Below are 19,254 nucleotides of genomic sequence, written 5' to 3' on the forward strand. Positions count from 1 at the left end.
CAATCGTGTGGGCCTCACGTGTCCAAGCTCCACCAAATTCACGTAGACGCACCCCCACTGAAACCCTGCCCACCACGATGCTTCTCCGCTTCGTCGTTGACATTGCCCCTGGTAGGTTCCTTGGATGCAAAGTCATTTAAGCTCTGAGGCTCGATCTGTGGCTGTAGACACTAAGCTGCTAAGCCTCGGGACTCGCCTAGTTCCGGACCAGTAACCATGCAGTCCAGTAAAAGCATGTGTTCTTCTTTTTCTGAATGCAAGCCTGTATTTACGGGTGAATCGAGTGTGTGTGTGTGTATGTGTGTAAATATAAACAGGTTGTCAAAGAAAGGTATGATGTCAGTGTTCATGTGGTGAAATAGGTTTGGGTCCTGAGCACAGTGCTAAAGTGCGGTGGAGTTCAGCTGATCCGGCTTGAATGTATTTTGGGCTTTGCAGAATTTCCAGGTTGCACTGTAGCTCTTGTCTAGTTTGACTTCAGGAATCCCAAGAGCACACGGCCTGGAGCTACTTGGAGGAGGGTTGGGTGTGTGTGTGTGTGTGTGTGTGTTTGGGGGGGGGGGGGGGGGTTGGGGGGCGGGGAACCGATGTGGGATGTCAGAGTCAGTGTCGTGGGCCCCCTCCGATCACAAGAGCTCATACTGCCGAAGGTGCATCCTCTGAATGATGTCCCGACAGTCGTTGAAGACGCGCCGGATGTTTTCCGTGTCCACGGCACATGTGAAATGGGGGTAACAATAGTGCCTGCCGTCTCCGCTGGCTGTGCTGATCCTCTGAAATCACAATGAGTCCATTACCAGAGTGTACCGCCTGACTCAATCACAAACACTGACCTCTAGCATATCCAACACAAATGAGAACAAGTCATTCCATTGGGCATCTTTCTGATTATATCCCATTTTGGAATGAACACCATAAGCCTGTACGTAACATTAGCATTATGGTGTGAATTGGGAAACTTACCAGGAACTCATCTCGTATGAAGTACTTTGCCCTGGTGACACGTGGGTCCTCCCCTGGTTCTGGTGTCGCTACAGACGAGTGAGAGACTGACGATGAGTGTTGTGACGGGGTTCACCGTCACACAGTGTCACTGGCTGAAAGCTGGAGCAGCCTGTTGGGGCTGCTATGAGTGTGTGCATGGGTGTACAGTAAACATCCAGAGGAACTGTATTCACTTCTTACCATCATCTGGTGTGGTGTAGCGTGCAAATTCTGGGAAGTACTCTTCGATTTTCGATTTCCCAGCCAAAACCTTCTCTGCTAGCAGGTCCTGTTTGTTGAGGAATAGGATGACAGAAATGGTCCGCAGCCACCTAAAGACAGATGAAAATACAGGTCAGAAATTTACTGGTCTGAAACAAACATCAGTTAGGGGACATTGGAAATGACAGGACCTAGTATAATTGCACACAGAAAAATGTGGGTCATCTAATCATATAATGACGTACAAAAAACTTACATATAAATAGATTAGAATGGTATAACATTTTAAAAGAAGTTTTTTTTACGTTTGGACTGCTCTTTGTTCAAATGCACTTTGAGACATTTCTAGGATATGACAAAAAAGTTTAGCCTGAAGACCTGGATGTATTTTCTATTTGTCCAGACTGACATATAACGCCACTGCTCTATTTATGTTGGTAACCAATTTATAAGTGCAGTAACGGATCTCGGTGGTTTGCAAGATATTGCCAATATACCACAGCTAAGGTCTGTGTCCAGGCACTGCCTAAAAGCAGATCTTAGCTGTGTTCAGATTGTGCTTAAAAACATATCCTAGCCATGGTATATTGGCAATATACCACAGCCCCTTGTAGCCAATACAACACGGCTATCAGCCAATCAGCATTTAGGATTCAAAGCACCAGGTTCCAAATTCCAAAAATACTTTAACATTAATAAAATCTCATGTCAGACTTGACAAATTTGATCATACAGTAATGAGAAAGGCAGGAGAGTTAGCTGGTAAAGTCAATATTCACGTTTCAGATGAGAGTTTTGCTACAGTTATTGTTATTTGTGCTAATTACCTAAGAAGGAAGGGTACATTTTAGATTAGGAATACTCTGGCCATTGAATGAACATTTAAAATGTAGGTGGCATTGTGTATATAACTAGTGAACATTTGAGAAAGCATGAGTTTGCTAGTCGAAATAAAAATTATAATTGAAAAACAATATATTATAGAATATTTCCATATATAGTTGCCTATATGCAATCTGGCAGGCAATGGTGAAACACAAATTTGCTTGTCATGATAATGGAAATTATCATTGGAATATTTCTGCTTGTAAATGTGTTGATGTTATTGTTTGTTTATATGGTATGAGCGGGATGAACTCGATTGTTCTGATCATCAATGTTGATCTTTTAAAAATAAACAGTTATAAATTCAGTCTCCGAAATATTATTACTATTGTATTCATCAACCACCATTTTCTTATCTATGTTTGTATAGAATGTTTGAACTTCTGGTATTTTTTTTGAGCAGAAGAATACAGAGGAAGTTGATCCTACTTCACTTATTCTAGATTGTGTTGAGGAGCTTTACACAAATGTATCACTAATATTAGTGATAAGTACATTAAGTAGGTGATCTATGGTGAAATTCCCCTTTGACATTGCTTACAGCTACAGAAACTGGTAGACATATGTGGAGCGCACACCAAACCGGACCTGTTCCCTATTCAGAATACAAATATTGCAGGGAATACTAATCACTGAACCATTCTTATCCTATGCTAAACTTGGGGAGAAAAACATTTAAGGAAAAACCTTAAGTTTAACAATATTGGTTAATTTTATTTTTTCATGTTATGGTATTAGAAAAGTTTGAAGGCTTAGATTACTCTCTGAGTATGCTTGTCACCTGTTGTTCCATATGTTCTTGAATAGATTGAGAGCTTCCTGTAAACGGTTGGTCTGATTGTCCTCTCGAATCACCATGTTGTAGCTGCTACTGGCCACCACAAAGATAATGGCTGTTACATCTGAGGGGAACACAGAAGAAGATAATGGCTGTTACATCTGAGGGGAACACAGAAGATGATAATGGCTGTTACATCTGAGGAGAACACAGAGAAGATGATAATGGCTGTTACATCTGAGGGGAACACAGAAGAAGATAATGGCTGTTACATCTGAAGAGAACACAGAAGATGATAATGGCTGTAACATCTGAGGGGAACACAGAAGAAGATAATGGCTGTTACATCTGAAGAGAACACAGAAGATGATAATGGCTGTTACATCTGAGGGGAACACAGAAGATGATAATGGCTGTTACATCTGAGGGGAACACAGAGAAGATAATGGCTGTTACATCAGAGGGGAACACAGAGAAGAAGATAAGGACTGTTACATCTGAGGGGAACACAGAGAGAGGAAGGACTACGACTAACTGATTTTGAAAAAGTGGGAAAGAACACAAAAGGTACTTGGCTTAAGCCTATGCAGAAACACACAGTAATAGCAGAAAACCAAATACGACAGTTAGAAAATACAGGAAACATTTAGCAGACGAGGCTACAGACTTTGGAGGACCAATCCAGACCCCCTCAAATAAAAACAGATAGGAGATATGAACTGTGTTTGAGTGTTTTTTGATTGGCTTGGCCAGATCAAGTGGTGTAACGAATATTACCATTAAAGCACTGGATCCATTTTCGACGTTCATCCCTTTGACCACCAACATCGAACATGCTGTGAAAGAAATGGTATTGTGAGACAACTATATCACACTACCATCTTGTGGCATAATAAAGAATTACTTGTACAATGGATTGAAACCCCCACACCCAAAGGACTGTAGGATTACAATCTAGAACAAATTTTTTTTTATTCATATTTCTGTCACTGATGGATTAAAAATTCTAGAAGAAAAACTGTATCCGTCTGCACGAAACTTTGGACTGAGATGGAGGTAAAAAAAAATAGGACTCAGTGTCCCAGTGAAATCTAAGAATCAAAGGATAGGCAAACATTTTAAGTAACACATTTGGAAAACTGGCAGTCACTTAAAAAAAAGTTACATCTGGTACTGCTACCAAAGGGCATTCTACAAAGTGTTGATTACAGGTTTACAGTTTTACTGATTCACTGATGACTATTTTTGGTCGTTTGCTCGTTTAATTTTGTCTTTCTTTTAAGAAAGGCTATTGGCAATCATTTTCACATGCAGAGAGTAGAAATAGATTAAACTGCAAGCAGCCTTAAAGAACTCTGTAGAACTGAGAGTTGGAAGCATGGTGGGACAATAAGTACAACTAGTTGATTATTAAATGGTACCAACGCTCTGCTCAATGTTGTGAACAGGTTGTGGAGCTGCTTCAGTTCTCAAACACGATGTGCTCATCATCCTCACAGCAGGAGGAGTTCATATTCTAATCGGCTTGGAAACACACCTAGACTTCGTTTTCAAATGCATCAAAGAACATTCTTTATTTGTACATAAAAAAAATCTTATTGACAAGCCACAGTAAGAATTGACAGAGATGAGCACCCTACTCTAACTGACATTTGAATGAGAGGCTTATAGAATCACTTGGTTGTTCCCCATTAGGTAGTCATTCCTGAAAAAGGGTTGATTGTTTAAAGGCTGATTACGAGTCCACCCAAAATATTAGTTTCATATGTCTAATTACATTAAAACTACACCTTCCACCTTCAAAGTATTTATGTGGTGTTAATCAAAGTGAAATAAATCACATTAAATCCATTTTCGTTCCAGATTGTTACACAACAAAATGTAGAAAACCTATTGGGTGGGTAAGCTGTACTATATTAACTCATTATCACTGCAGGGTTGAGCTGAAAGCTGCTTATGAAGTGCTGTGCTAGCCACTGGTCTGGACGATAACAGCAGGTTATACTCACTGGAAATTTACTTTGTCCACCTGAAATCTGGTTTCAAAGATCCCAGAGGTGAGCACTCGGCATCTTAGTAGGTCCTGAGAAATGTGAGAGATGGTGGGGACTCATTAATCTGTGCTATAACAATCATTGTTGGGGAGTAACAGATTCAAAAGAAATTTAAGTTTCATCTGGTTGCCAGCAAAACTCTAATCTCTAATCAGATTACAGATACATTTGTAGAAACTAAAAGATGACTTGGATAACAATATGTGGCCAATGCTGCTGCCTCCAATGTACATGCTTCTGAATCCACCCACTGCTCTTCCAGCAGAAACCCCCTTCCTCCATCTATTACCTTGAAAGAGGGAGTCAATGGAGCAGAATGAGAGAAATACAAATGCTGACAAGACCTCCCCACTCCCTTGGGGATGCTGGCCCTTTTGCATCACCTGTAAGGCTTCTCAGTTACTCATCAGCAGGAGGCAGAGTCAAGGCTCAAAGCTAGACTGTGGTCGTCAGCTTGGACTTGTGAAAGAGTGCCGTAACTGTGCCACCCCGGAAGCCACATATTTTCCTTTCATTTAGGAGATTTTGTGATGGTTACTGGTTATATGTCTCAAGTAACATCACGCACTGGTTTCAATAACATGTAAAGAAGATACAAACTGGTATAGAGAGCATACACTCAGTAGTCTGTTTAGAAGCAACAATCTAGTACCGGGTCAGACCACCACTGACCTCTACAACAGTCCGAATTCTTCAGAGCACGAATCCAACCAGGGGGTTGGAAACATTCCACATGGAAGTTAGTCCATGCTGACATCACACAGTTGCACATGCATTCGGAGAACAGCCCATTCCAATTCATCCCAAACGTGCTCTAATGGGTTGAGGTCCGGAGATGCGCAGGCATCTCAAGTCAACTTGTCCAGGTCTTGGCGACTGCATGCTCACTGGAGCAGCTTTGTTTGGTTTTTAGCTGATGGCATTGGAAACTGGCATGGTCATCTGCTGCTACAATCCATCCGTGACAAGGACTGGTGAGCTGCGCGTTCCGAAATGCCGTTCTGGACACCACTGAGCCATTATTTGCCTGTTTGCTTGCATGATTCTGGCCATTCTCCATTAACTTCTCTCATCAACGATGAGACACTGGACTGACACTGACTGGATGATCTTTGTCTGTAGCAACATTCTCTGTAAATTAGGTCACTTTTTTTGCCTATTTTAATGCTCCATCGTTCAGTGACTGATTGCCTTGATGCTTTCCTGCCTGATTTATAAAATAAGCAATGGCTCACTATGAGTATGAGTAAACGATTTTTTGTAAACACAGTCTACCTTATAAACTGGCCACTGAGTGTATTACAATATTTGAGGACATAAAGTGTTTGGCTTAGAGCACTCTGGCCATTCAATTGTGGAGCCTCAGCTCCACACAGGTAGGCCAAATGATTCTACTTGCCCTGGGTTCCGATAAAAGTTAGGGTAACATGATATCCCTTACTGACATGACTAACTTGATTCTAAAAATGTAGGTGTTCAATTCCCAATAGGCTATACTTGCATTGAACAGTAAATTGGTTTGTTTGTTCAGATTTGCACACATGCAAGGTTTGAATGTCTGCATTTTTTTATGTTATAGTGCAAAAGGTTTTGTAACCACTGGTGTATTGTTTGGTCAATAGGCACTTTTAACAGACAAGAGCTGAAGTGATTTAGATATCACTGTACTACCAGCAGAAATAGAAACTATAGCCCTACAGAAAATGCATCAAATTCCGATAATCTTTCACATCCAATTTTAGACGTTTTCTTGGTAAGCGATTCCATGAGAGCAGCATTTATTTTTCAGCAATATTTTGAAACAATGGGCACAATCAGTCCTCCATTATAAGAAAAACAACACAGTAGATCATGTCTCTCGTTTTTTGGGGTTGTGATGTCATTCTTGATCTTCAAGAATGTGACATCTAATCCAGATTTCAGAAGTCAGATTCTTGAAGATCAAGAGGTATTAATGGAATGGTATAAATGGTATAATTGGAATGACAAGAAATGGCTGCCTCAGCATCCCCTGATGAGATTTCAGTAGTCTTGGGTCATCTGAAAATTGTATAACTAATGACAATTCTGAACAGGTAAGTAGTAACTATGACCTTTACCCCGACACAATGAATATTATGAAAAGATGGCTGTTGAATCTAAAGACACTCACCTGATCAGTAGGAGTGTAGTCACTCTGTTTCACCATGTCAATCTTGTCTAGAAAGCTGAAGAAGGAAACAAGAGATTCAGGACAGTACAAAACATCTGAATTCTCAATAAGTCACCAGGATCATGCTTGGTGGGGCTGGTAGAAACTGAGCTCAGTAAATTTTTATGGACCCGTGTTTCTCCAACAATTTTTAAGATAGGAAGGGACTGACTTGCTGTTAGCCATCCTTCCTTCCTCTTTAGAGGACCACTTAAATAAAAACAAGGACTTGAGAATAGACTAAATCAATATCAGGTACCTAAACGAGCCACCAGCTAATAACATGGCAAGGACCAGTGTAGAAACCGGACCAGAGAGTAAAGAAAATCACCAAAACAGACATCATTGGTAGAGACCCTTAAAGATGAGAGGATTGGCAGTGTTCTTTCTCCTGTAATCCTACTGACTTTGATGATACTGCGTTCCAAGACACACACACACAACCAATATTCACTTGTGTTGAAAGGATTCCTACAGGTGGATCATATAGCTGAAGGCACACTGAACACAGAGGAATGCTGAACCTCCGGATAACTAGGAGCGTGACATTGTGGGGTGAAATGGGAGGGGCCTAACTACAGGTGAGACATCCCTACTAGCACAAAGCGCTGAAAATATGTTGAAAATATCTCTTTGTGGTTAAAAAAAATGCCTTTCAAATTATTTTTCTCAGTGGAATGGCAGAAATCAGTCAGCAATCATCGATGGAGACATAGGGGGCTAGGGCAAACCACAAAGAGATAGTGTGTGTGTGTATTCACGTGCAGTTGACATTCTTTGTAATGGAAACAAAGATGGCCGGAGATATGCAGACTCAAGAGGAAAAAAAACAGGTGTGGAGATGAACTCTCGTTGCCTAAACAGTCAAACTGAAATGTTCTGCTGCATATTCCAGAGACTCCTTCCACTGCAGTAGTTCACGTGACATCACCATGAGGGCTCTTCTCTAACCAATCATATAAAAGACATGGGACATTTTCTAAATGTTGCTTTACCCGTGTATTTTCTGGTTCATTGCAAAAAAAGAAAACTGCTTTATGTACAACACTGCGTGCTATAAGAAATAAGTTTATATGACTCAAGGCCATCTTTGTTTTGTATAGATTTGTATTGTCTATTCCTGTCTCATTCTGTTAGTTTTTAACTGTGCACTGTGGGAAGTAAGCATTGTACTTTTAATCAACATCTGTTGTTTACCAGGCATGTGACATCACATCGTATATGAATGAATTATTTTTGTTCCCAACGTTGGGGATGTTTTTTCCAGGAACTAGTTCATTTGGCTTTGTTTTCCCTCCCCTCACCACGATATTAATGAGTGATGTGACGCTGGTATCGTCTCAACCCTACCCACAATGAGTCGTTGGTACTGGGAGACAGGGAGGCAGACCGAGGAGGAGGAAGGAAAGGCACCATTAAGAGGAAGACAATTGGTATGAAGGGAAGGAGGTAAAATAGGAAAGAAAAGTGCATGCGTCCGAAGGAGGGTAAAAGAGGAGTGTCTGAAGGAGGGTAAAAGAGGAGTGTCTTAAGGAGGGTGAAAGAGTAGTGTCCGAAGGAGGGTGAAAGAGGAGCGTCTGAAGGAGGGTAAAAGAGGAGTGTCTGAAGGAGGGTAAAATAGTAGTATCTGAAGGAGGGTGAAAGAGTAGTGTCTGACATTACAGAGCAGATTCAAAAATAGCTCCCTAGCGCCCTGGCCTCCAGCATGGTTGCCACGGAGACGGAACCACAGTCTCTATAAATAGACTATCAGCTCAAAATCTGCTCAAAATGTGTGACTAGAGTAGCCGAGAGAGGGAGAAAGAATAAAGGACTGGGAGAGAACGAGATGAAGAAAAAAAACAGAGAGGGGGAGTGAGAGAGAGTAAGAGAAAGACGGACTGGAAGAGGGGAAGTGGGAGAGAGTGAGAATGTCATAGAGACAGAGAGTGAGAGAGGGAGGGAACAAAAGACCGGACTGGACCATCTCATCCACCTGAAGGGGTAGTCAGAGACTTAAGTAACACAAATAAAATACACAGCCCTGACTCTACAAACCTTAGCATGATGTTTATACACAGTATATATAAATATATACATATATTTTATTTTATATGATCAACTCAACTCAAACAGCATCATAAGAGAATTTCTTCTGGGGCTTAAGTCACTGTGGTTTGGTGATGTGCCCCCCCCTGCTCTCCTTAACTGGTGAAATCTCCCTCGCTCTAGTTATGACTCAGGACCTGCCATTTTTTGCCCATGTTACAACGAATATCCTACATCACAGATGCAGAGCCAGACAGAGGTGGCATTGTTGATGTGGACAGCTCTGGTGACGTCATGTGGTGTGTGTGTGTATGTTTGTGTGTGTGTGTGTGTGTATATGTTTGTGTGTGTGTGTGTATGTGTGTGTGTGTGTAATGAGATGTGAAGGGGAGAAACTGTGAGCTCACAGTGACTTCCACGACAGAGCTCTACTACCACACACCATTTCCTGGATCCTACACAAAGACCTTCAGCGACAACTACACAAACACACAAAACACAGAGGGCCACTTTTTTCCGGAGGGGACACGATTCAAGGCCCATTATCTTACCAGGAGTCACCGAAAATCAGAACAGTCTCTCAAGGCAATCGCTTTGTCCAATAAAGTTCTTATGAGATATTATAGGTTGAATATTTTGGGTTTCCAAACCTCTGAGCATGGTAGCCTTGAACTCTGTTCCCATAATGTGCAGTAGGTGGCCATGGTTGTTTGTCTAGAATGTTTCGTATCAACAAACGGGCCCTTCCAAGGGCACTGGGACCACTTGAGACCGTGGGTCCCCTTGTGGCATGTGGCACAGAGCATACTTACTACTGGGCACAGTCGATCAGCTGGTACTCATTGGATCTCTCAAAACAAGCCCTCACACCCTCGTCCTGCCACAGAGTCTTGGCGTTTTCGTAAAACTCCTGAGAGAGAGAGATGGGAGATGAAGATAGAAAAGAACACAGCAAGAGAGAGAACAGAAAGAGAGAGAACAGAAAGAGAGAGAACAGAAAGAGAGAGAGAGAACAGAAAGAGAGAGAGAGAACAGAAAGAGAGAGAGAGAACAGAAAGAGAGAGAGAGAACAGAAAGAGAGAACAGAAAGAGAGAACAGAAAGAGAGAACAGAAAGAGAGAACAGAAAGAGAGAACAGAAAGAGAGAGAGAGAACAGAAAGAGAGAACAGAAAGAGAGAGAACAGAAAGAGAGAGCGAGAGAAAGAGGTGTAGACAACGAAGAACAAATCAATTGTTTGATAAAAATGATAGAATTTCTGAGGGCACTGCCATGTGCAGTGGCTTCTGACAAGAGATGTTGTGTTCCTGTGTGCTTGGTTAAAGCATTTGAACATGTAGGAAGGTAAACAGGGGTGGGATGAATTACATTCCAATTGGGCAGCACACCTTTTAGTGACCTGGCATTTTATTGACAGGAGAACAGGTTCTGTAGCCACGAAGGGCAACAGCCAAGGGGAATATCAATATAGGAAGAACCAATGCTCTGATCGTTGAAATCCCTCATTGTGCCTTAAATGACCTAAAAACACAAGGCATGGTCTCATCCCTTCCAACGGTCCCGACAATACAGAGAAATCAACACTGCATATGGTGGAGAGGTCAGCTGACCTGTGTCAGGTACATAAAAGGCTCTAACCCATCAAAATCCAATATAACAACACATGCAATTACTTTGATTCATCAAACAAATGGTCCGGAGGTGTAAACAGGTGAGTCAACTATACAAATGAATATATATTACTTCCTTGTTTGATATTTCTTTGCAAGAAGTGTTAATGTCCAGTCCACTTATCTTATCAAGAACCAGAATGTGTGCCCCATGGACAACATCCAGAGGGCAGAACGTTGTCCATGCGTCTACATTTGGAATATGAAGGTAAACGTGAAATGGCGTCAAATAAATGCTTCTGGACTTTTTGACATTCTTGGAACAATTGGGCCAAACACACTCGCCTAACATTTTGTTTTGCTGCCCAATATGAAAAATATGTCCCGCTGTTTGGCTGTTGCGGCTCACTTGAACACTTGAATCCCTCAATCCACTGCATAAAAGAGCCCACATCATGTGTCCTTCTTTTTCATCAGTCATGCGCTTAAGAAACAAAAAAAAGAATCACTTGTCGCTGCTAACTCCTTATTGCATTGCAGCTGACCCAGAATCCATTGGGGCTACAACTCAATACTATATTGTTTCTCTCTGTTCAATAGTGGCTTGTTTGTATGGCTGTCGTTCATTCCCCCCAGTCATTCCATTCTTTGAGAAGGCCTGTCTAAAATACACAAGTGTTGTTTGTTTCACAAAAAATATCAGAGGAAGTTTGATTTTACTTTTTAGTATATTTTTTAAAGCAAAGGAAGGATTTTCCAAGTTGACGTTTATAAGGCCATTACTCTGTTTCCGCTCGTTTTCGAGGCTACTAAACAAGCATCTATAATGCTCTGCAAGATGAGCGAGCATGTGCAACACAAAAACCTCACAAGAAATGGAGCTCAATGGAAATATTTTCCTTTGGCTGGCAGTCAAACTCTACGGTCAACACTACTACAATAGCCTCATGCACGGAGAGGCAGGAGAAGGAAGTCATATCCCTGGTAGATTTGCATTTTTTTTAAATGCATTTTAGTGACATTAGCCAACCTACAATGTTTCAATAATCATCGGCCGAGAAACCAGTAGTCTGAAATGAAAACCCATCCCACATGATGAACCCTTTAAACAAGCAATGGACTGGGAGTGAGTAGCCCAGACTGGAGACAACCGTACAACGCTCCCCTCTTTTCACGCCCCTCGTACTTTTCCTCACCCTCTTTTTTCCCCCCGACATGTTCTCCGCGATCAGGTGACCAGTAGAACCGGTTTCTTCTCGGCCCTGGGGGTGCCAGAGAGGAGGGAGGGAGAGTGTGTGACACTGTGACCTTAGAGCCTTCCAGCAACCCTCCGTTGTTTGCAGAATCACACCACAGCCCAAGACAACAGACAATCACAGCTCTTCACAGGTAGGCCCAAACTTCTGCTCCCATCATTTTTCAGTGTTTTTGTAGTGCATCGTACCTGCCAAATGCAGCATAACCCCCTGCCCAAACTAAGAGAGAGACATGCTCTGACAGGTGGGCTAGTCCATGAAACAGCACAGAGGCATCTTCAATGACCGTGACGCAGTGGTTGAATTCCATCCCATCAACTGAGATAGGTAAGGAGATCTAAATAAACGTTTCAAAACAGCCAAGCAGATGCAACCGCTAACTGATTGTTGTTATAGTGGTGATGAGAGACAACCTGTTCTCTGCCCTGGAGGGGAATAAAAATCACTTTGGCTAAGACTCCCTTTTCAATCAAAACATGGTTTCTGTGACCAATACATAAAAGTTCCCTAAGACTTGATAAAACCAGTTATAGATACATTTTAACAGATTACGTTTTGGACTTCATGACAACCTTGTTCTATCATGGGTCCCAGCATTACACTAACAAAGGCCCGCGGAGTCCCGGGGAAACATATTTAAAGGCGGTGTAGGCACAATTAGTATCAAACAGTGGTACTCAGAGACCTCAAGGCCTTCCCTCAGGCCAGTCAATTAGCTAACAGGCATCCCAAAGGGGCCCAGGCCACTAATTACTCCTGTAATGCACCATAACTAGCAGTGCTACCAGTGTCATGAGGCTAGCATCTACAAAAGGGATTACTGGATGGGCCTCCTTAAGAGACCATGAACACATGTACGTGCTGTCACACAAAGTGTATACATACATACATTCATTAAAGACAATGCACATGAATAATAATGTGTGGGTGTGTGTATGTACGTGTTCCAATCATCATTATACTCACAGATGTGAATTCAAAGTCTTTCTGATTAACTAAGTTGAGGACGTATTCGATTCGGTATTGGTTGTGTGGACTGGCAAGCAGAACGGGAGGCGTCAGTGTACTCATGGCCGCTACTATGGTCTAAAAAGAGACACAAACACAGACAGTCAATACGGATCAAGTGACACCACAGGTTTGTTTTGGGCCATCATCTATTCAATAATCATTAATCAAACACTCACGACTAAAGCTAAGCTCGTCCAGATGTTTCTTACTCTACCTACCTAGAGTGACTTGCAAATATTAAAAGCAATGATTTACCTCGATAGCTTCTTTAATATTATTCTTGATGTCGTGAATCTTCTGCTTCTTCTCTCTGCAAAAGCACAGTAAAGTTGAAATTCAAACTCCCATGATAAAAAATCATAATATCATTTTCTTTCTTTCTTTTTTTTTTTTTTACAAAAAACATGGGTAGATAAGCCTCAAAAAGTGGCCTGGCACACATGCACTGACAGCCCACAACATCCCTCCTGGACCGGTCATTGCTTTTGACTGACACTCCTCAAAACGTCACCGTCTCCCAGTGACTACAATGCACTCCAATGAAAACGCTTTGCAGGGCATGACAACTACAAATGATCCAGTGTCAAACATCAGCTTGCTTGGAATAGCAACAACTGAGTTGCAACAGTCCATTAACAGAATGTCACTACGGACAACTCACTATTTCAGCGTCAGCTATCAACTCAAATGCAAAGTGTTTAACAAGCAAAGACTGCTGAGGGCGTATTTTTGTGAGTAAAGCATTTCAATGTACAACAACATTGTAAAACAACTGTTCCTCTGAGCAGTGCCCATTGGGGACTGTCACTTGTGTGTAGTTTACACCAAAAGCAAAACGCAAAATTCAAGTAAAAAGAATGTAACAGAAAAAGGTAAACTGACAGAGAGAGAGAGAGAGAGAGAGAGAAGAGAAAGGGGAGAGAAAGAATAGACAAAAGCCAACCGAAGGCTCCGTAACAACACAGACAAGCTCTCTTGTTTATTGGGTTAGGACATAGATTGAGAAAGCCCTGTTTACATTTTCAACATGATAGTCATTAGAAGTCACATGGTCCTTGCGACTTAGTGTGTGAGAGCTTGTATATGACTGTGTCTGTGTTTGTGCGTGTAGAGAGTGGGATGGAAAGAGAAAAGAAGCAATAACTAGAAAGAAGAAAGCAAGTGTATACATTCGTGTCCAACTTTTTCTAAAAACGCACTCAAGAAGACAAAATAAACTGAGTCCAGTGTTTCACAAATGAACGAGCTATCGTGCTGTTTGGCCTAGAATCCTGTCAATGGAAGTTACTGAAGGCAAAAACACCATATTCCAAGTCTGAGGGAAACTACTGAACAGCTCCAGGAATTCTTATTTTGTTGTGGTATAGTATCTGTTCCTCCAGCACTGACTAACAAACAGTCAGACACACTGCCTTGCTTTTTATCTATCACAAATGCCAGAGAAATAGAAAGAAACCCATAGATTTAAGTTATATGCTGTACAGATAACACAGACACAATCAACAACTCAATGAAAGACTGATATTTCTACAATGTTGAACTGGTTCTTACAATGATGAACTGGTTCACTCACAAATACAGTTTTAAATGTTGTTGAGTCGTGAGACGGGTCACCCGCTGCTGGGTGGCTTATATGCTGATGTGCTCATCTAACATAACCCAGTCAACCCACCAGGGTAAAGCCCAACTCAGAGCCCAGCCCACTCACCCATCTGCACAGTTTGGTTCTGAGCACCCCTGAATCAACATTCTTACTTAGAATTGCCGGTCATTTTTCAACACAACACAGCTTGAACCCCACAGGACTTTATCCCCAGCTTAGCTGTGTGGACTAATGTCAGTCCGGGAGGGTGGAGACACTTTGGCTTTCTGTTACTGCTTGGTTGTTAATTGCACACAATATGTCCCAGATTCTCCTCTATCGCTGTGACTTTGTTATAACTACTTCATCTTTCCTCAGACAAGACAGAGGTACTTACTCTGCGTTGAAGCCATTCACATGGAGGATTCGCATCTGTTTTACTATGGTGCTCTTTCCTGACTCCCCCGCCCCTGTGTAAAGGTACAGACAGACAGGGATAGTTAGAAACCGGACACAGAGGACAGAGAACTGTCCCATCCTGACAACAGAAATGGCCATTAGGAATGTGACCATCAGAAGCAACCTGCAAAAAATTTAAGAGAGTAAAGTGACACTTCCGCATTTCAAACCAGTGAAATGGACATGATCAGAAATGTCCTGATTTAAAGGTCCCAGGGAGCAACAGAGGCCAGGAGTAGAAAGAAGTCACCTTTAACATCTGGCCTAGGGTGAGAGATAGGCTGGACTTCACCTAAGCAATCGCCTTTGCTGCTTTCCCTGAGGAACCGCCATCAAAACCGGAAGCAGTCTCTTGTGTGCCGGTCCAATTGACAAAACCTGCCCCATACACCCTTGAATTAGCTTGAGGGAACGGGCCAACAACTTTGCTCATTGCAGGACTGATATCAACAACTATTCAATGCAAACTGTACTCACGCGCCGGGGGCCGCAACGTGTCAAATGAATCAACCCAACTCCATTGTTCTTTGCCACTCAAACCTCAATGGATTGAGGCAACGGTGATCACAATCCCTTATTTGAAAAAGTCCACACAGATGTGACACGTCACCCAGGGGCTTAGGATGTAGGGTTTTTCATTGGAGTCCAGCCACAGTACTATTATACACTTGGTTAAGGTCAGTGTTTAGGCTAGAAAACTTATTGTTAGAGAAAACAAGTGTCGGAGGCCATCAAACAAGTTCCCATAGAGAAAGGATTGGTGAATACGGGTGACAGAATACCCTATCGGTTCAAGCATCCAAACAGTACACGACAGGTTGCTAGATTGAGAAATGACAGTGTGTAATTGCTCCTTTAAGTCCTATAATGTAATTGCTCCTTTAAGTCCTACAATGGATGTAATCTTAACATGTTGAAATCTAATACTCCAGTAGCATTACAGCTGGACTTATAGTGGAAACACAAAGTTAACCTCTATCACCCACATATTGTGTTCCACAGTTTGTGTCTTCCTTAGGGATTGGTCAGATCTCTCCACTCCCGGTCGACCAATCCCATTCCACCTTAACCTAACTGGAAGAAACCTAGAGGACCACCACAGCTACACTACCCGCAACCAGCATCACTCAACAGTCCAGAATCATTAGCTGACCAAACTAATCTCTGCTCTAACCCTCTGTTTTCCTAGAATTGTATCATTTAATTTGTTTTCTCTCGCAATACATCCCTTCATTCTAAAGTGATGTCTCACAACGTCCTTGAATCTGGCCATCTGTATAGGATGTGTCGGAAATGCCCCCAAACATAAACCCTTTACCTTAGACCATCATTATATATCCGTTATTGACACTTCCTTTAACAGTCAAGTTCAATTGTACACTGATATTATGACGTACCAGCCATTCCTGGACTTGACTCCAGAAAACTGGCACAAGTAAAGATGATCCAATGATCTGGTTAATGTTTGTTTAAGTGTGAGGACTTCTTAATGTGAAAATTATAAAAGGAAGGAATCTGCTATAATTTCTGATTCATAATACAGGGCTGATGCAAACCCTAGGCTATTATGGTGGCCGTAATATTGCCTTTTTAGTGTCCTTTCTGCACGGTTCTAGGAGTGGATGTTATTAACCAGGCTAACTCAGTAAAGCTCAGCTTCACCATAGTGTTAATCAAGTTGTTGACTAGACTAAAAATATACGTTTTCTCATATCAAATAGCTTTCTGTCTGTAATGATTAGACGCAAATTGCCAGTGATCTCAAATGTTATGAGCTTCATTACGGTTGGTTCATGGTCAGATGTCAATCTAAAAACACTCCAACAAACATCTTACTCGCAAATAATCCTTGATCTAAAACAATTTAATATCCTGGAGACATGCAGAGCTACATCTGGCATAATTATAGTAAACATTTTGTTCTGGTTAAATGTGACTACTGTTCTGCTTTCTTTATTAACCTCAACTTCCTCTGCAACGAAAATACCGGCATGTCATTCAACTCTTTGGCATTTTCTAATCATATATTATCACTTAGCGAGGACATTTTGACTGCTTTTACATAACCATGAGATCACAGAAGTGTCAGTTGTAGAAACCTAACAGTGAGTTCACTGTGTATTAATTCACATGTGCAAATACACATGTCCATGGATTTAAAGGCTGTCAGGTAGCTAGTCATTCTGAGAACACACCCACATGTAGCTGGAGGTTCAACACCCATGTTTCACATAGATTAGACAAGAGCTGTTACAATCACATAGGCCTTTGACATATTGTACCAAATGTGAAGAAAGTTTAATCTTTTTATATACAATGTCAACTTGAAATCACCATGCCAGCAACCATGCCAAACACGAAAAGGTGAAATGATTGTGTAGAAAAACAGGAAGGCCTACAGAAAAAAAAAACTCAATCTCCTATAGCACAACTTCAAATAGCATGCCATGTACGAAGATAAACAATGTTGCCAAAGAGGCCTTGCCTACAACACATCAGATTGCATTCAAACTTACCTAAAAGTAGTAGCCTGTGAGTTGCTCTATATATCTGTTTGTCCTTCTGAAGCTGTTTTTCTATCTTTTTGTTTGCCTCTCTTTGTGCCTTCTCCTCATTTCGCTGATCTTCAGTCTTACTGTTGCCCAAACAACCCATCTTCCCGCAAGAAAAAGGGTCCAGGGGAGGGGGAATGTGAAAAAATAAATAAATAAACAAAGTATTCTAGATCCCTCGGTTGACCCACGAAATTGATAGCAATATTAACGACATGTATACAGTCTGTTGTTTAGTGTTACGTCGAACTAATCTGTTTGAAAACGCTGTCCTTCTGCGTTTGTAATTATGTATACATAATGCGTATTTTCAGTAGATATTGCTGTCAAAAAGGGCAGGTTGATGACGACACCCAGGCCGCCCTTAGTTTGGTAAATTCTGTAGGCTTTTCCTTCTTCGCATACAGTTTTTATGTACCGATATAGATTACGATCCACAGATGTAAAGGTTAATTAGGGTTTTTACCTCTTTTACATTCAATTGAAGACAGGATAAATAGCCTATTTTCATCTCACGAGCGGCCCGGGTCTCACGTCTCACTGTTGCCTGTGACAGAGACCCAAACTCGGCATGACACAAAAACTCGACTGTGAAATGACACGGACCCTTTTTACACGAGTTAAAATTGACATAGCTTAGGGAAAATGCGTATTTTCTGTGTATTTACTTAAAACGGCCTTTCTCCACGCAGACTGTGTACACTGACTGAAGAAAAAAATATATACACTAAACGAACTACATGTGTAATATTTTCATTGCTTCCGTCTTCATTTAATTACTTTTATATCCGCACGATTATCCTCGAACTAAACTGTAAGTCCGGTTCCAGTTTAGATCCCCGAAATAATTCAATTTTCCTGATTTTCCCCCGTTTCTGTGATGGCTGTTCCAGGCTGGTTTTTCTCAATCCAAAGGCCCTTCTGTCTTTTCTTTTGTTGCTAAAATGTTTATTCTTCCTTACATCAGCAAGGCTCCTAAAAGCGTTCTGATTGTCCCCAACACATTGTTAAATGGGTTCTGATTCTTCTAAACATGACAAAAACACGAAAATCCTTCGATTTTTTCCCGTTTCTTGCAGGGATAGCCCGCTGTCAGTCTCAGTTTTATATTCCTTTTGAATTCGAATGGTAGGTAGAACCTACATGTGCATATACATTCATAAATATAACGCGGATTGTAATAACACATTCCACTATGACGGCAGTTCCCTCCTGGGCTGGTCGTGGAAGATTTAACACGGGACTAACCAATTCTTTACGGTATTATTTTTTCCCTTTTTCTCCGGGAATAGTACATGAGATAGACAGCGCTGAAGAGATGGGGTGGGGCAAACAGCGCTCATTGAACCCTGGGAAGGACCAGAGCTTCATCACATGATTGCACAGAACGTCAGCATGGCGAAATTCTGCGGAGAAAACGGCGCCCTCTTCAAAGGAACAACAGGGGTTCTGGGATCGTCAACACGGGGTCACGGCGATGGCTTGGTCTTTTTCCATTTCCGATGTTTTGACGAGCAATGCCATTGAATCACACAATTGACTAATGAATAAATGTTTCCAGTCGTTTGTGATTTCGTTTTTTCATTCTTCCAGTCGTTTGTTGATAAGAACTAAGCAATATGACTGAGCCTTGTTCCTAACTA

The 19,254-nt window shown here is 41.6% G+C and overlaps 1 protein-coding gene across 4 annotated transcripts; it reads right to left on the reverse strand.

The window, feature by feature from the left end:
- Nucleotides 1–564: 564 nt before the first annotated feature.
- On the reverse strand, nt 565–18,903 carry LOC105026335 (guanine nucleotide-binding protein G(s) subunit alpha). 4 transcript variants are annotated; one of them, XM_010897725.5, is made up of 13 exons: nt 18,392–18,903; nt 17,576–17,714; nt 14,998–15,070; nt 13,274–13,328; nt 12,974–13,093; nt 9,955–10,052; nt 7,076–7,130; nt 4,879–4,952; nt 3,647–3,705; nt 2,873–2,993; nt 1,186–1,316; nt 964–1,049; nt 565–773 (listed from the first exon to the last, which is right to left on the reverse strand). In XM_010897725.5, exons 2-13 carry the CDS (start codon nt 17,712–17,714, stop codon nt 627–629), a joined length of 1,158 nt encoding a protein of 385 aa, XP_010896027.1. In that variant the 5' UTR covers nt 18,392–18,903; the 3' UTR covers nt 565–626. The 4 variants fall into 4 exon arrangements, with proteins under 4 accessions (XP_010896027.1, XP_019907275.1, XP_019907276.1 ...); XM_020051716.3 differs by having other exon boundaries at nt 18,078–18,903; XM_020051717.3 differs by having other exon boundaries at nt 964–1,031; nt 18,078–18,898.
- Between the last annotated feature and the right edge of the window lie 351 nt (nt 18,904–19,254).

This window comes from Esox lucius, chromosome 12 (assembly GCF_011004845.1).
Source record: "Esox lucius isolate fEsoLuc1 chromosome 12, fEsoLuc1.pri, whole genome shotgun sequence".
In the NCBI taxonomy this organism is placed as follows: Eukaryota; Metazoa; Chordata; class Actinopteri; order Esociformes; family Esocidae; genus Esox; species Esox lucius.